General features: G+C 39.0%; 2 protein-coding genes across 6 annotated transcripts in view; both read right to left on the reverse strand.

The window, feature by feature from the left end:
- The window catches only part of edc4 (enhancer of mRNA decapping 4), a 32,056-nt gene extending 24,062 nt beyond the window's left edge, over nt 1-7,994 (reverse strand). The window contains exons 1-7 of one of the 2 annotated variants that reach the window (XM_038707228.1): nt 7,667-7,994; nt 3,972-4,134; nt 3,734-3,845; nt 2,405-2,504; nt 919-1,105; nt 529-676; nt 156-260 (exon numbers count right to left, since the gene is read on the reverse strand). In XM_038707228.1, the coding sequence (XP_038563156.1) occupies nt 156-260; nt 529-676; nt 919-1,105; nt 2,405-2,504; nt 3,734-3,845; nt 3,972-4,134; nt 7,667-7,754 (903 nt within the window). In that variant the 5' untranslated portion in view covers nt 7,755-7,994. The remainder of the gene's footprint in view (nt 1-155; nt 261-528; nt 677-918; nt 1,106-2,404; nt 2,505-3,733; nt 3,846-3,971; nt 4,135-7,666) is intronic. The other variant, XM_038707226.1, reaches the window with a different exon arrangement.
- A 1,507-nt stretch (nt 7,995-9,501) lies between these two features.
- nutf2 (nuclear transport factor 2) lies at nt 9,502-16,491 on the reverse strand. 4 transcript variants are annotated; one of them, XM_038707229.1, is made up of 5 exons: nt 16,397-16,490; nt 14,986-15,107; nt 13,163-13,234; nt 12,550-12,648; nt 9,502-10,443 (listed from the first exon to the last, which is right to left on the reverse strand). In XM_038707229.1, the coding sequence occupies exons 2-5, from the start codon at nt 15,082-15,084 to the stop codon at nt 10,330-10,332; spliced, it is 384 nt and encodes a 127-aa protein (XP_038563157.1). In that variant the 5' UTR covers nt 15,085-15,107; nt 16,397-16,490; the 3' UTR covers nt 9,502-10,329. The 4 variants fall into 4 exon arrangements, with proteins under 4 accessions (XP_038563157.1, XP_038563158.1, XP_038563159.1 ...); XM_038707230.1 differs by lacking the exon at nt 16,397-16,490 and adding an exon at nt 16,044-16,188; XM_038707231.1 differs by lacking the exon at nt 13,163-13,234 and having other exon boundaries at nt 16,397-16,491.
- Between the last annotated feature and the right edge of the window lie 767 nt (nt 16,492-17,258).

The raw sequence follows: 17,258 nt of genomic DNA on the forward strand, positions 1-17,258 counted from the left end.
TCTTGTTACTGAGGCTGTACTTTTTCTAATGGTAATGAATGTAGTCCCTCGTCTTTCACAGAAGTATAGAGGCAGAAAACCATCATTTTATGTAGTGCATTGATGAATAGTTGACTGGTTAGGCACAATTTAACCATCTTTATCCTGACCCCTACCTGGGTATGTCCCTTGATTGTGATGAGGCCTTCTTTTAGGTCTGTGGCATCGATGGGCCAACTGCTGTTGTTGGCTCTCAGGACTTCCAGGTCCCACACCTCAGCCTAGATAGTAAGGAGCATAACATCAGGGATGTGAGTTCTTTTTTGTTTATAAAGTTAAAATCCTTGCATGTGTGTATGATCATTCCTTATCCATGACCAGAGGATCATTCCTTTATATGCAACTGGAAATAACTTCTTAACTACTGTTTAAATAGAGATGTTTATCCACATATATTCTTTTCAGGCATGTGCGAAGTTTGATTATCAACAATGTTTAAAGTTATAAAAACTGTGTTTTTAAAAGACTTTCTGTGCAAAACACAAGTACCCTGTCTTCATGTAGAAGGGCTAAAGTCTGGCTGGTGTCATCCTGGTTCTCTTCATTGTCATCCTGGATGTAGGGGCACCAGATGAGGCGACGGTGGGAGTTCAGTGGAGTATCTTCTGGCCGACGGACATGAACCACCACCTGATCACTGTAGGGAGAATGGGTTAAGGAAAATAGCAGAAAAGACCATTTGTTGACTAATTTGATTCGGTGTTTACTATGTGAAATGAGGCTGTGATATCACAGGCACAGTTTGGGCTGCTGTGGGTGATTCTTTGCACCTACACGAAAAAAAAACAGTGCAAAGACAAGTAGTAACAGCCACTCTACAGACACTGATAGATCCGTTTCCCCTCCTACACACTCCTTTTCTCCCACATGTCAGGATACAGTATCTTGTTTCCAGTGCAAGTGAGCTGCCAGACCATCAGGTTGCCTGCTTCATCTACACAGCCCAACAGGGAAGAGTCGAGGTGGGCAAAAACCAGATCTGTGACGGCTCCGGTGAAGCCCTTCAGTAGGGAGCGCTCAGCAAAACCCACACTCAGGACACGAATCATTGCATGATTGTTGGCTCCTGAGGAAGGAGAGGTTTATTTTAAAGAAAAAAATAAACCAATGAGTCTCGATATCCCAGCAATCAATTCATTTGAGAAACTTAGAAGTTTTCATAAGAAATACTTTCTACCAAGTAAGAACTTTCTATGTAAACTAGGGCTGTAGATAACGATTATTTTTCAAATTGATTAATCTCAATTATTTTTTTGATTAATTGATTAATGTAATGACTAATTTTATGTGTTCTAAATAAAAAAAAATGTTGCCTATTACGTGATTAACATACCAATTTATCGATAAATAAAAATGTCTAACCAATAAATCATTGAATATTATTCAATCATACTGATGAAGCACATAACAATAATTACAATAGTAGCTTGAAATGAATCCAATTTCCACATCACTGATGTGTTGTGATAATCACAATAACAGACATTAGGCTACTTTAAATGTTTCTGACATGGATTTATTCCAATATTGAGTAATGCAGTATGATAATCAAATGTAATTCTTCATCAGTGTGGGGCAAAGAAAACAACTGAAACGATTCACAAACTGTACAGACAGTCACAGATTGTCTTTAATGTTACTTTCAGCTGTTTTCTCGCTCATACGTGGCCGTTAAATAAACAGAAAATATGAAACGGCCGAACGTTAGATGACACAGGGTGTAACATTACGTAACCATGACAGCAGTGGGGCAGAAATTAGTTTTAACTTGAAGGCAATGAAGAAATACTTTAAAATCAAATTAAAAATCGCCCCAGCCCTAATGTTAACCGAGACCGTGATGTAGGTATTATCCAGAGTAACAAAGAAAGACATGTTTCTGTTGTATTTGCATCTTTCAATGCTGTGAGCAGCAGAAACAAAAATCTGTTCATCGCCACTACAGGTCAGAAGGAAAGTGTAATGTCTGTATCTTTAATTACAGCTATAATCTAAATACCTTTATTCAATGTTTGCCGTTTTCAACTGCTTTAGATTAAAAAGAATAAAAAGAGTGGCAAGTCATCAGGCATATTTGTTGAAAAAAAGATTTTACCATAATTGTTTTGAATGTTCTACCTCAGATCTGTTAAGTGATCCACTGTTTGGCATCAAGTATTTATTTATTTATTCTGACCATAAAGAAAAAAGTTTCTTCAACTTTCACTCAGGATCAAAAATCAGCCTTTAAACTTGAAAGAAAAAATTATGACATTTATTGTGATAAATATCAATATCAAATTATATGAAATGTTTTATTTTGATAACATATTTGGCCATATTGCCCTGCACTTGGTGGAAATAACAGGTACTCCAGGACTCTCACCTCTGATAGCGTAGGCCAAGAAGGAGTTGGACACGGCTATCAGTCTTCCATAATAATACTTGTGTTCCCAGTCGTACTTGGCAACAGGTTGTATCTTCACCTGAATGAAAAACAAATTCACCATTCAAAATGCATTAATACTCTCTAAACAAAGTTTATATTGAACACGAAGCTGCGTTGTTCAAGAGCAAAGGCCAGGCCATTCAAACTGAAGCACTAAACTTTTAAAAACCATTACTGTCAGGGCTTTTACTGTATAGAGAATTCAAAGCGACCACCAATTTTGTCCCGCCTCCAGCTCTTGACAAAACTTTGAGTGTCTTCATGTTAAACACTATTTTCTAACAAGAGGTGAACAGGCACCACAGTGTATCCACTGGTCATGTCTTTTCCACGCAGCAAAAAAAAAAATCCCTAAGGAAAAGAAAACTGCTTTTCCCTTCTGTCTTCGATGTTTTAGTATAGTTCAATATCGCTAGAAGGCATTTAAAAATGCCGTTGCAATTGGCAGTCAGGGTTTGTAAACGCTGCTCTACATGTGTGACTGAACGCCGTCCTGTATACTGACTACAAAGCCAGCGTGCGTTTACAGCAGTGAAATGTAAGGAAATAAAACTTTCCCCACTTTATCGAATACAAAAGTTTACAAAGAGATTTTCAGAACATGATATTAGTCAATCATTTAAATTAGGAAGTAAGTTAATAAGTAGTAAAAAATTAATAGCTGTTTTGTTAAAAAAAAAAAAAAAAAAAAAAAAAAAAAAAAAAAGTGTGACTTAAAAATATTTATTTTTTAAATCAATCTTTAAATGCTTAAAAGGAGATCTACATTTTAGGGTTGTCCCCGGCTAAGAATTAAATAGCCGAATGAGAATTGTCAAGTCTTGCCTATGGTTGACTGATGAATCATATGTGAAGCTGTTTAACTGCAAATCAACATAATTTTATGTTGTATTTAATTTGTTATTTTATGTTGTATGAGATTCTTGAACAGGTCACCTTTTTTTTTTTTATAAAATGTTTTCACGTGATAACTGTCTCTTAAAATAATTTGCTTTTAAAAAGCACGTGTTTAGGATTTAACCGATTCCACTTCATTCTGAGCCAGGGAAAAACCCTGTACTTCTGTGGTAACTCATGTGTAAATCATGTGTTCCTTTATAGGGAATCGGGGATCTGAATTTTTATAGAGCGTCACTTGTACAAAAGCAAGCTTTTAACTCAAGTCATCACAACCAGCTTAACTGTTTAACAATTTGGGGTTCTGTCTTGCTGATTTATACTAAGAAAGGAAAGTGCAATTTCGTTGCTGATGATTTGGCTTCTTACCTTGTTGCTGCCACGAGCCTTGCTATTGATACTAGAATCTTGACTTGCCACAATCTCCACACTGTTTGAGGTGATGGGGATAGAGGTGGAGCCATCGTCACCAGAAAGGCAGCTGAAATTGCAGCACATACATTCAAGTTCAATTCAAATAGAAGAGAGGCATCTCTGTGTGCTTATGCTTCATGTGACAAACTTAGTCTAATAGCAAAATTGTGCAAGTGACTAAAAATCCACGCACATTATCTGAGTCTCCTGAGCGCTGCTGATGTCTGTGGAGATGGGCCTGGTAGATTCTGACATGGCTGAGCGATCGCTGCTTCCTAAAAGGCCAGCTGCTCCCAATAACCCATTCAGCTCTCCATTGAAAGACGGCATTCTCAGACCGTCACTTGATTGTGCATCTGAGGAAAGACATTAAATGAGGGGTTATGCTGGGATACACTGTAAAAATATGACAATTCAAAGTGAGCAGGGAAAATCAAAGCCTACAAAGAGGTACAAGTTGTTGTTTTTTATGTATTATTTTGACAGCTCTCTCAGGCCTGTACAAAACTGTGTAACCAACGTACGTGTACGAGAAACAAGACTTCTGGTGTTTCAAAATTCACACTTTGACTGTAGTTATATGTACATCAGAATTTCTAAGTTTTTCTATATTTGTTAAGCACAATTTGGATGATATTAATATTGCAGGGAGAGCAGTGTTTCCCCTTTATTTATTCAGGGTGCACCACTGCTGCTATAACTTTGTCCTAAGGGAAACACTGGAAAAGGTAATCAAATCTTTGCTCTAGGTACTAAACAATTCGAGTGACTCGATTTCTCAAAGATTACACTGATCCATATTATTTGCATCAAACTTTTGTTTAATCCATATAAATATATACAGCGCACTGAGTTTTGCACAGATGATTATTACAGTCGCACAACATGCTTACATGTGATCAGAGACTGTTCAGAGCTTCTTTGGTGTGATTTGACAGTGCGGATTACAAAGAGAAGGAAGAGAAAGAAAATATTACTGGCCGACATGAGCTAATTCCAGTTAAAGACAACAACTTACTGTAACCCGACAGAAATGCCGGTGGGCCAGTCGCTCTGTGACAGAGACAAAGAGATGCCAGCTGAAGATATAGAAGGTTTGGCTTTGGATCGCTGGCCAGTTAACATTAGCTGTATTGCTGCCTTTTGTTTTGTGTCAAGAGACGTTAGAAAAAGTTTGATGTGCTGTAGCAAATCATTACATGTTGAATAATATGATTATGGACAAGTTAATACTTTGCATTAATAATTAGATCCAGGATGCCAGTGTGCCAATATTTGCTCCTTTTAGCCACCTCCTAGAGCGTCACGCACCCCTTGTTCGGTTTTACATAAGTTTTACTAAAATTATTGTTATAAATATTTTTTATTGCTTAACTTTGTTCAAGTTGAGAAAACACATTTCAAAATGTCAGTTTTTTGTGCATTTTCCTTGACAATCAAGCAAGTAGACTCATAGTACCATCTGTTCCATTATAATCGACTCGCAAATCGCAATATTGTCCACAATAATCACAATGTGACTTTTTCTCCAAATCGTGCAGCCCTATTTACAACACTAAAAAAGTTTTTTTAAAACTGTATTACTTCATGTTATCTTGGTGAGGTCTTATATCTACACTAGGGCTGGGCAAGTTAATGCGTTATTATCGCATTAATTAATTAACGCCGACAATTATTTTAGAGCATGTTAACGCAGTTTTTATCACTAGTATTATTTAGAAAGTCTGTTGCTCACTGGCTCTGAATACACATACAGTCAAACCATGGGTCACAGGAGGGGCGGGATGTTGATCAGCCTGCAAATCACCCACCCAAACAAGCAGTTGAGTGAGGCTTCGGCAGACTACGCTGGATGCAGCGTGTGGGAGAAGTAGATGAACAAAAGCAAGACAAGCGATCAAATGCTATAGCGAAGTGGATAGCTACACACTGCATGGTGATTAGTAAAACTCACGAACAGAGAGGATCAGTCTCTCTTCCAATGATTTGTGCTGCGTGTTGCGCACAAAAACTTAGAGACAATTCAACTTCAGCAGCGTGCGGGCGTGTGCATCAGGCAAGCACAACCACGACAGTTTGACGGGAACGTGCCCGCTTGAGGCTACGCCTTGTGCTCGACCACTTCATCTCGCTCTAACAGGGACACTTGCTACTGAACATAGACTGTTTCTGCTGCTCCCTGATAAAAGTAAAATGTTTCTACTGATACCTGCTCAGAAAAAACACAAGAAAACAGATTTATATATGTTAACCTGTTTCTCAGAAGGTACCTGTTATGATGTCATGATCGTGGCTCTGGATTCTGATTTGTTTTAACAAGATAGATAAAAAGTAATGCCCTGTTAGTGGTAAATAGCTTTGGCTTTATATTTTATTTGATTACATTAATGTTTAAGTAGAGAATGTTTTATTGCTACTGTGTAAAGGGAATACTGCTGGTAAAAAGCAACTTAGTTGTTTAAAGTGTTTGCAAACAACATGTTATTGCACTTTTGTGCATATAGCAGTACATTTAAATTAAAAGTTAGCAATACACTACTTTAGAATTCATTATTTCATTTTGCTCATAACTATGCAATTAACCGCGATTAAGCACAGAAAATCATGTGATTAATCGCGATTAAATTTTTTAAACGTTGCCCAGCACTAAACACAACAAATGTTAGGGGATAATCTTTATGGTACGTGTTTCTATAAAGAAGGGGGAAAAAGAATAACGGGAATATTGGATTGCCCATCCATCGTCAACCGCTTATCCTGCGTACAGGGGGGCTGGAGCCAAACCCAGCCAATCGGGAGGATATTTTTAAACACTTTAGCAGTAGTGGAAGGTAACTAAGTCCATTTATTTAAGTACAATTTTGACATACTTGTACTTTACTTGAGTATTTCTGTTAAATGCTAATTTATACTTCTACTCCACTACATTTCAGAGGCAAATATTGTACTTTTTACTCCACTTCATTTACTTGAAATTGGCTCCATAATTATGAACTACAACATTAAAATATTTTTATATGTATTTAGTGATTAAAAACAGATCTGATTTAATCTGATAGCCTAATGCTTCTGTACATTTACTTAAATAACATTTTTATTTCAAGTCCTTTATTTGTAACTAATGGAGTATTTTTAGATTGTATTGCTACTTTTACTAAAGTAAATTATTTGAGTAACGTTACTTCCTCTACCACTGTAATTTAGGTCACCTGTATTTTCTTTTCTCCAACTTCCCTGAGTACGGCGGTGTCTTCGTCACAACACTTGATTCACCGAGTATATTACTGTGTTGAATGTACCACAAACACACCTGTAACGTTAACCAAATTAGCCCAGAACACAGACCTGTTCTACGCAGTTATGGACGTTGAAGCTAATTCTTGATAGCAGTAAAATGATTCTGGTTAAACGATTTGACACTTAAATGTATTTATTAGAAGCCACAAATGAGTTCATTTCTAATAATAATAATATTTTTTCTTCTTGTTCGTCCATTGGCAGCAAAAGGCCCAGCTTTTCTACACCAGAAAATAGATTGGGACAGAAGCTAACGTTGGTTCGTAACGTAGCTAGCTAACACTGGGGACGACAAAATAGAGACCTTTCCGACGCAGTCAAGTGAACGTTAGTGCTCTTACATTACGACGAAGCTCAACAAATTCGTTGCCCCACGGAAATAATGTCATAAAATATATGTGTATATCAATTGACATCTAAATTCTGCTTCAGTGCGATGGGCTGCCTTTAGTTAACAGATAGTGAAACTGCAGCTGAGCTAACTTTACTCCAGTAGCGCGCTAAACTAACTCGTTAGCTAGGTAAGCTAGCTAGCGTCCCTTTAGCTTCTGCGGCCTACCGCAGCCGCTTTTCATTCCCGGTCCAACTTACCGGTGCTGTTCCCGGGACGGTCGAGCTTGAGTATGTCCCGGAGATGCTGGGTCGCACCCTCAATATCAATATTAGAATTGGACGCCATGTGTGAGGGAAAGGGGAGACTGGGTTAATTTAGGGGGAGAGAATGATTTCTTGTTTGATGCGATGCTGTCAGTGTTCACCCAGAGCAACCGTCTAAACTTCCGTTATGTACGCGCCTTTGGCTCCGACTCGTCTCTATGTCAAGTCGTTGGTTCCTACCTCAACTTCTGATGAGGTTCACACACTACAAGGCATAATGTCGCCCTCCACAGTCCACATTGTGTTCATCCTTTTTTGTATTACCCATTTACCCGTTGCACCCCTGTAATTTTACCTGCAGCTTCATAGCCTACCCCCCCCCCCCCCCCCCCCCCCAATGGGTTCTGGCACCCACAAAAATTCTATCGCACAGACTCATTTCTCTATTTTGTATTTGACAAAATCCCTTAGACCAGAGGGTCTCAAAGTGTGAGGCTCCAAACTCTTTCAGGGGAGGCTCAATGAATGTAAGCCACTTTCCAAGCTTTGTCAAAGGGGAGTCCCACATTCCCAGACTTTCAAAACCCCTTGAACCAAGTCAGACCAAACCCTTAGTGTCCCATTCCTTAAAGGCACCAAGGCGGTAGCTCAGAACAAAATGTCATGTGCATAATGCAATAAACTGAATTATTATTCAACTAACTGTTGTCATGTACCTCAATAGGTAAAGTTACATATTTTATCCAAGATTTGTGCTCCCTCACTTTTCCAACAAGTGTTTGATATTCTTGTGTACAAACGGAAAGTTTTGACATGAAAACCATTACATATTCCTGGGACAACAGAAACCCAGTTGTTTTTGTTTATCTTTACCTGTTTTTAAAGGCATAAGTTCAAGCCACGTTCTATTAATTAATTTATTGTTATTTTAGTTAACCAACTTAGAAATGATTATTAAACACTGAAAACCTATTATTTATTCAGAGGGCACACTCCTGACTATATAAAGGTTCTGACTCATGAGCATGGCAGGCGACTGGCTCGTACTTGCAGACCTGCAGCAGTCTGGTGTCCTCCACTCACTAATGCTCTTGCACTATGCAAATGTAATTGATGCAAGCAAGTTGAACATTTCTGCTTTGACTTGGGTCACGTAGTCTCTAGCAGTACTTTTGTAGTACAACTAGAACTTATGCAACACTCAGCAACCTACCACACAAAAATACTATCAGCTATAAAGGATAAACAGTGGTAATCTTTCAGAATATTTGGTCACACCTATGGCTGACCAGGTATTAAGCGATCCCATTTTTTCTTTCCAAATACCTGGATTCATATTGGCCATTACTGAACCCCTGGATCCAATATCGGTACTCTCTTTTCCCCACATTTAAAACTTGTATATCTCACAGGGTGGAACTCATTTGCCTCATTTTTATGCAAGGCCAGGGATTGCTGTGGCAGTAATCAGCAGCCTGTCATGACCATAGACTGTATGACTTATAAACATGGCCACTGTAGTGGAAAGACAAAATTGTATTAAACTGACAAACCGTATTTAATGTGGATTGGTCACATCTGGCAAATACTGACCTTATTAAGCATTGTGTATCAGTCCCACTACGGACTTGCTGACAAGTGCATTTATTTGGCATTTTTTTCTTATTCATTTCATTTTCTTCTGTAATAAGGTCACCCAAACTTAAACATTTGCAGAAAGCAAAAATAAGATCCTCTTTAAGACAACACTTGCATGAAGACTTAAAGTGTAACAATAAATGGAAGACATTCAGCTGTAGGGAATCATATGGAGAGACAAGGCCACACCATTAAGAAAAAGTCCAGGTTTTATTGTCTATTGTGGCTGTAGTCCATGGTAACTGCCAGACATGTGTGTGTGTGTGAGAGAGAGAGAAAGAAAGAGCGAGAGACAGATGGATAGATAAGGGAGAGAGAGAGAAAATGCAGGATCAGAGCCAATCACACAGCAAGGTGACACTATGTCCTCCCATGATTCTTTGGCTTGCAAGAGCAAAACCTGGCATGAGAGAGTGAATCATGGCAAAGTAGACAATTGTACAAAGGAAGATAAAACTCCTTTAAACACACTAAGGCAACACACAAGTGGCCTCTAAAAACAACTTACAACACATGACGTCGGAACTGAAGAAGCCGACTGAACCTGAACATGGATCTACAAACCCGTCAACAGTGCTAACAGAACAGAGTTGACAGCAGTGGAGTCAACAGTAGAGGAGAATGGGTTAGAGTTAAGTAAAGTGTGGAGAGCAGAGTATGAGTTAATGGCGTCGGTCAGCTGTTTGTCTTTCTGGTGGCTTGAGTGTAATGGGGGCTCCCAGCGTCATGCAGATCAGCAGAGTGGCAGACAGGGGCATCTGATTGGTCGGACGGCTCTCAGCAAAGAAACACGTCGCACTTCTACTGGCTGGGTTGGTCTGAAAACCCACCTGGATGAAGTTCAGTGATTGACATCTAGAATCCGGTGTTTTTCCTGTTTGTCAAACAGGCGTAAATGAGACAGCAGGAGGGAGGGATGAGTGTTCTCTCTTTTCTCCATCCTCAACTCCTCCCTCCATACTTCATCACACAGTGCCCTTCACTATGACCGCCCCTGCCCACCAGAGTGGGGAGGGGGGTTAGCCAAAGTTGTGAATGGCCAGCCTGAACATGTCATTGGTGCACACCCATGCATCGTTAATGTTCTTCAGGATGAAACTCTGATGGAAACCCATGATGGGGTCGTCATCTGCCTGCAAACACACACACAGAAATAACAGGTGTTCAGAATACAGTCACAAGTATAGTGTTTTAATTTACTAGTTGTACTTGTCAAAGTCAGTATGCTAGTTATGTACCATTCAGCCACTGAAAACAGTTATGTAATTCCTTCTGAGTCAAGTGTGAGAAAATAATGCCAATAATGTCACACAGGAGTTTGATGCTATAATGCCGAAACTGAAAGTCTACTTTCAAGGTAGGGTGGAGGTTTTTGAAGAAATTAGTTTACCTACCCAACTAGCTCCAGCTCCAATCAAGGCTACGACTAATTAGTTTAGCTTACAAGCTGCCCTGCACGTTTTTTATGTAAACAAAGCTTCCGCTCACATTCAGTATTACTCTCCAAATTACAATGGCCCTCATTTATCACACAAAAGTACAGAACAGAACAGAAAACTGGGCAATCGATCATTTCAACACAACAATCGGCATTCATTAATCTGAATGTAAGCGAAGACAACGATCAACTCACACCGCATGTATGCAAGGTTTAGTCAGCGTGGACCATAGACAGTATATTACTGGACGAAGCCACCCCGCTGATTTGAATGGTGAGCAGTGAAGCCTGTTTTAGACCAATAAAATACTACTACAGGGTAACTTCCTGTTGGCACCAGCGTCTACTGCGCATGATCGCACAGCATAACCGTGGTTTAATGACGTAGAACAACGGCAGAAACACCGTAATTCTGGTAGCTGTGCCAACAAAAGGTTTCATAGCTCAGTGTGTTTGTCTGACTTGGAACGTCACTGTTTAATTAGTCCACCTACAATGTTCACCTGCCAAACACCAACGCAGCGTCTCTGATTGCGCTGATAGTTTTTATAGATTTGCAGAGAGCTTATAATCTAAGCAATACGGTTACATCTCTCATGTGCGACGGGGTTTTGACGTCATTTTTGGGCCAACATGGATCCCTCCATGCAGGCCTTGGCGTGGACGTACACACAGCACGAGGGAGACGCCGTGTGACATAATTTTGCCCTGTGGGGTTCTGCACAATGTTGGACTAGCTAACAGGGTGTCATTTGACATACTCATGCAGCCAGAGGAACCTCTGCTCAGAGAGCCGAGGCCAGCACAGCCCCAACTGGGGGCTATACGAAGGCAGAGACGCTTTAAGAAGAGACGCGCCAATTAAAGAAACATCAGAACTACTCTACAGGACAAGCTGGTAACGCCAAAGATGGTAGTTATCCCACCCCACCCACTAGAAAACCAATTATCTGCTTTTAACAGATGAGCCGGGAAACATTAAGTTGATCGTGTGGTAGTAGAAGTATAACTGGTTTTAAACCTTATCTTGGGCAAAATCAAACTTTTTCAGCATTTTTTTAATCAAGATTTTATTGCTGATTTTATACATGTCTTTATGTCCCGGTGACCATTGAAAGTGCAGATACGCCCCCCCCCATTTATTCAGATAGGGGACTGATGTTGTTAGTCCAAAATAACCGCCTGGAGGTATTACCAAGATCGGTGCGGTGGGACTTGCCTATAAAGACTATAACGAAGGAGACCGGACCTAATTCATCGCTTCTAAGATGTAAAGTAGTGATAGATCGATTAATCGGCCAATATAACTAATAGATTGAGTATAATAATAATAATAATAAGATGAAGAGGTTAAGGATAAAAAAAAAATACAACAAGACATAACAATAATAGTAGTAATAGAATTTCATGTGTAGAAGAAACTAAGAGAAGGAGAAGACAATTTTCTGCCACCACACCAATTAATAAATTAATATAATAACCTAAAATAATAAATTCACCACTTGTGTGTATATGGACACTACATTAAAAAGGTGCTAATGGTGCTTTTCTGTTCATGTGAAGCAACCGAGCAAGGGGATGTATCCAGAATACGTTTTCTCCGTTATATAAACATGCACAAAATGTTTCATGATGGTATACAATATGTTGGTCATTAATTCTACTATATAAAAGAACTTTAATTGGTGATTCAATATAAAACAACAACACATGAATAACCCTATTTACTTTAGGATTCCATGTGTTATGAGTTGGCTGATGACACGCTCTAAAATAAAGTGTTAACAACAGTGCTACTTACTTTTAGCTGTCCTACAACCATACTTAAGATGCAGCAGTCTGGAGTTGGCTGGTGATCCTGCGCCGTTATACTATGCGCTATTTTTGTGAAGGGGAGACTCTGGCACACACACACAGAGGACAAATACACAAGAGGACGATTAGCACAGGTATATCAGCCACTGAAGGAATATACAAAATCAAAACATTTGCCTTTCCTCTCATTTATCTTGAATTTTTTCATTAAAACTAGAGAAACAATAATGGTAAGATCGAATAGTAAAACATCACTAAAATTGAGGATACTAAAAAGTACAAGTAAGTTAGTTTCTAACAGCAGAACAGTTGAGTCTTCTCACTGTACTGTCATTTCAAATGCGCACACATAGTATCCCCAATACACCTGTAATATGGTTCCAAAAAGGGTGGGGAGAAATCCAATTACTTGACCGCTGCACGCACATACAGATTTTACAGTAACCAGGTTACAACAGTGCATGTAAACGAGTTGTTCAATTCCCTACATAACCCGATTTCTCAGAGTAACCTAGTGTTCTTGTGTGCACGTGGCCCACCCACCACTTGTTACACATCACCTAGTCTGTATATAGCATTAAGTTACTAGGGGCACTCACAGCGAGTTTCTCAACAATTGCTCTTTTTCCCTGGAACTGCTGTCCCTCCCATGTAAGGCATGATGCATCAATCTGTGTGGAGCAAGACGGAAAAAGAGAGAGAGATAGAGAGAGGGGTTGGGGGAAAAGGAGGAGTTGCAGAGGATGCTATTTGCAGATGAAAGGTCTGTCAAAAATAATACTAGCTTTGCTTCCTTGTTGCTCCCATTTTTTCTTAGATACAATGTAGATAAGGTTTGGGTCGTATCTGTTTTTTTCATCCCTTCCTAACATTTAACTGGGGTTTACGGTATATGATGGTTAAAAAAAAAAAAAAAAACACATAAAAGTTGAGCTGCTTTCCCCTTAGAAGCTTTCTGATATATATGATGGCATCACCTTACAACAAAATCCTCAGTGATCTATCAGATTAAATATATATAAGTGCTCAGTTATGGTGCCGTTAGATTGCTCCTACACTGCCCCGTTAATACAAGTGCCTCCCTTTGTGTGAGGCAATTGGGAGAACAGAGAGCATTGTTGTTTTTTAAAGGCTAAATGCTAACAAATATAGATTGAAGCAGGATATTTTGTTAGATAAAAACAAGTTGTGAATTTTGGAAAGGATTAAATTTATCTGTTTTCAATACATTTTTACAAACGCTCTGGAGTTATTGGAAATGTCTGATTCATACAAGTCATAAATAATCTGCAGCTAGGTTGGGCAATTGGACTAATACAGACTCTCTACACAGACTCTTGTTCAATGGGCTAACCCAGCAGCACCGAGAGGCCAGCACCGCAGCGCGCACACAAACCTGCATGAATATATTGGCAATCACAGGTTGGTGGGCTGATGGTGGCTGGTTGGAAAATTTTAACATATCGCTAAACCCTAACCTCAATACATACATTGTTGCATACACCAGAAATAAAATACAGAAAATCTCATTTGTTGGTGTATGGCAACCTACTTACACACAAGTAAAGGCAAAATATATATATTTCTCTAAAACTCATGAAGTACTAACATATACCTACACATTACAGTTGCACCTGTTTTTTTTTCTTACATAGCTTGTACCAGTTGATAATGCTCCTGCACAATCTTACTGTTTTTAAGGCAGTAGGCTGTTAATTCTTTCATTCAATCGGGAGACCCATTTTAAAATATATAAATATATATACTTTATATACTTTTTTCATATTCTTAAATCATCCCTATATACACGGCATGCTTTGGTCTATAGTAATATCTTTAGGGCTGCAACTAACTATTATTTTCCATTTACATAAATCTGCTGTTTAATTATTTTGTCTATAAAATGCCAAAAAAAACAGTGAGAAATGCAAATTACAATTCTCAGACCCCAGATTGCTTGTTTTGTCTAAAAAACAGTGAGAAAACATTCAGTTTAGCCAATTAAGTTTACTCACATGTATGACAGAGAAATTGCCTCGCACTATCTAACACAAAACCCAGTGCGAAACAAGCACTTCCTGTTTGCTACAGCCCTTTATTTACCATTTGTTGAATACAGACAGACAGAGCGGCAGCATGCACACGTTATTCGGTTTTATTTAATCCACAAGTCAAGTAGTTTGTTAAACTGTTAATGATGAATCTACTATTTATCAAGGAAACTGCTTAAAATGTGTGTCCTTAAAGTGAGCACATAAAACACATATGTTCAATAACAGGTGCACAGCTAGTGTAGCAGGTACCAATGTTCTTTGTTAGATTTGAGCTGCATTCATAAAAAAAAAGTTAATTCACAAATGTAGCCTAACCCTGTGTTGAGACATCTCAGAAGTGAACACAAACACGGTTCTGTCATACTCACATATATGGATCCGAGTTGTGCTCTGTCAGAGTCAAACATCTGGTAGTAGTGCTGCACGAAGCTGGATCCTATCTGCTCCCACAGAGGCTGGTCCACCATCCTGACTCACCCTGCAACACACACTGGTAGGATGGAGAGACAGAAGGAGATTGAGTCAGGTCGGTTGGCTAAAGGATTCTTAAAATGATGTGAATCATATGCTATGGCCTTCAGTCACCAGATCTCACCCCACCTGAACACATAGGGGACCATCCGTCAAGGGTCTAATATTTTGTCAACCCACATTTATATCAGTAAGAGTTTATTTAAAATGAGAAACACCTTTGTAAAACAGTTCAACAATAAACTGAACAATGATGGCAGCCCAGTGTATATTCACATGTAGCAATATTGAGATAAGTGCAATATCTAAATCCAGTCTATATCTTCATGATGTAAGAGACCTAAGTTAAACAAAAGAGGGCAAAATATACACTACCCGGATCACATAGATTTATCTCTGCTTGAAACAACAAACGTATCAATAGTTTATTTACTTCAGGTGAAAATGTAACGAAGAAAACAATTTACAAAACGAAACAAAAAAACATAAACAAAGCACAGCAAGACTTTCAGTGCACTAAAAGTGTATGAATCCCCCCAGTGAGAAAAAACAGCAACATTAAAAGTACTTTAACTAAAATGGTTTTGCTGAACGCGCCGTATTGGTCTGTCCGCTTGGGTGACACTGACAGCCCAAGTCATGTGCTCCCACATAGCGATAGACAGTTGTTACTGGAACAATCTAAGAGATCTGAAAATTAGCAGTGGAGTCCAAAGGACATACCATAACGTTAAATACCGACCGGACATAGATAGTTCTAGGCCCGCGCAATACTTAGTAACAAGGCTAGAGGGAGAGCAAAATACGCTCATTTGGTAATGCTAATAAATGGAAAAACTCATGTTAAGTTATGGCTAACGTTAGTTAACGTGAGCTAACTAGCTGCTACTAGCTTGTGAGCGGTCTTGTTTGCTAACGTTGATTCTGCCCGTGTTGGCAGAGACAGTTCATTTACCTAGCATGCTTCACCGCCAGTTAATGTTACACGTCAGATGAATTATATTTCCAGGCATTAGCTAACTGGCTGGCTGGCTGGTGTTGGCCTTTTCACCGGTTGCTAAAAATACCCAGTCTCCACCAAGTAACGTTATTGATGCCTCCTCCGGGCCCGCGCAGACAGGTCTGGAACCCCGGAGCACATAGGCGTGCCCAACGTTAGCCCTAAACCGGGCAGGAGCAGCCAATTTAACTACTTATATTACCTTATACTTGCAAATGCCATACCAAAACAGTGCGTTTTGCTTTCGCACATTTTTCCATTCACTATTCCATAAGAGGGTTTCCTTAAAATAAGTAATAAAAACTTACCTCTATCCAACGCCGAGGCCGGCTGCGCGATCGCACAGTGCAGTGTCTGCTCCGTTACGAAGGCACGCACTCAAAGCCGTAACCGGCCCGGTGGATTGTGGGGATCGTAGTCTTTATGTGCGAACACTTTTCGACATTTGTTTTGTTTGTAGGGCTTATATGATATCTTAAAAGAAAAATATGACAAAAGGAGATGTTGTGTCGTTTGTTTTAGATATGTGTTTTGTCTGATGTAAAGTATAACAATGGACAACAGCTAATTTCACTTACTTTTTTTGTGTAGGCCTATTTACGTTTGTTTTACTGAATTAAGACACCTACAGCTTGCGTTCCGTTATAAAACCCTGCCTAACCTTGTAATTACTTTGCCCAGTTGGTAATCCAGATTTGTAATTATGCTGTGATAATTTCAACCTTATGATCTGACCCTAATAGTTAATTACTTAATGTAGAGATAAATACTGTAAAGAACCCTCACATGACTTGCATTTAAAAAAGCATCCCATTATACCACCTACAATAACCATATAACTATGTATTACAGGGCTATGTACCAAAGAGAGGAATGTGTGGTCCATAAAGTCTATGGTGGTCCATGAGTAGGCTTGTGAAAGTGAGTAATTCCATTCAAAAAGTGAAACTTGGATACTATATTCATTCCACACAGACTGATATATTTTTTTCATTTAATTGTGATGATTAAAACTGACAACTAATGAAAATCTCAAATTCAGTATCTCCGAAAATTAGAATATTACTTAAGACCAATACAAAAAAAGGATTTTTAGGAATGTTGGCCAACTGAAAAGTATGAACATGAAAAGTATGAGCATGTACAGCACTCAATGTTTAGTTGGGGCCC

Source organism: Micropterus salmoides, unplaced genomic scaffold, assembly GCF_014851395.1.
Source record: "Micropterus salmoides isolate LMB-PRFRI ecotype aquatic unplaced genomic scaffold, ASM1485139v1 Ms_hic_scaffold_8, whole genome shotgun sequence".
Taxonomy (NCBI): domain Eukaryota; kingdom Metazoa; phylum Chordata; class Actinopteri; order Centrarchiformes; family Centrarchidae; genus Micropterus; species Micropterus salmoides.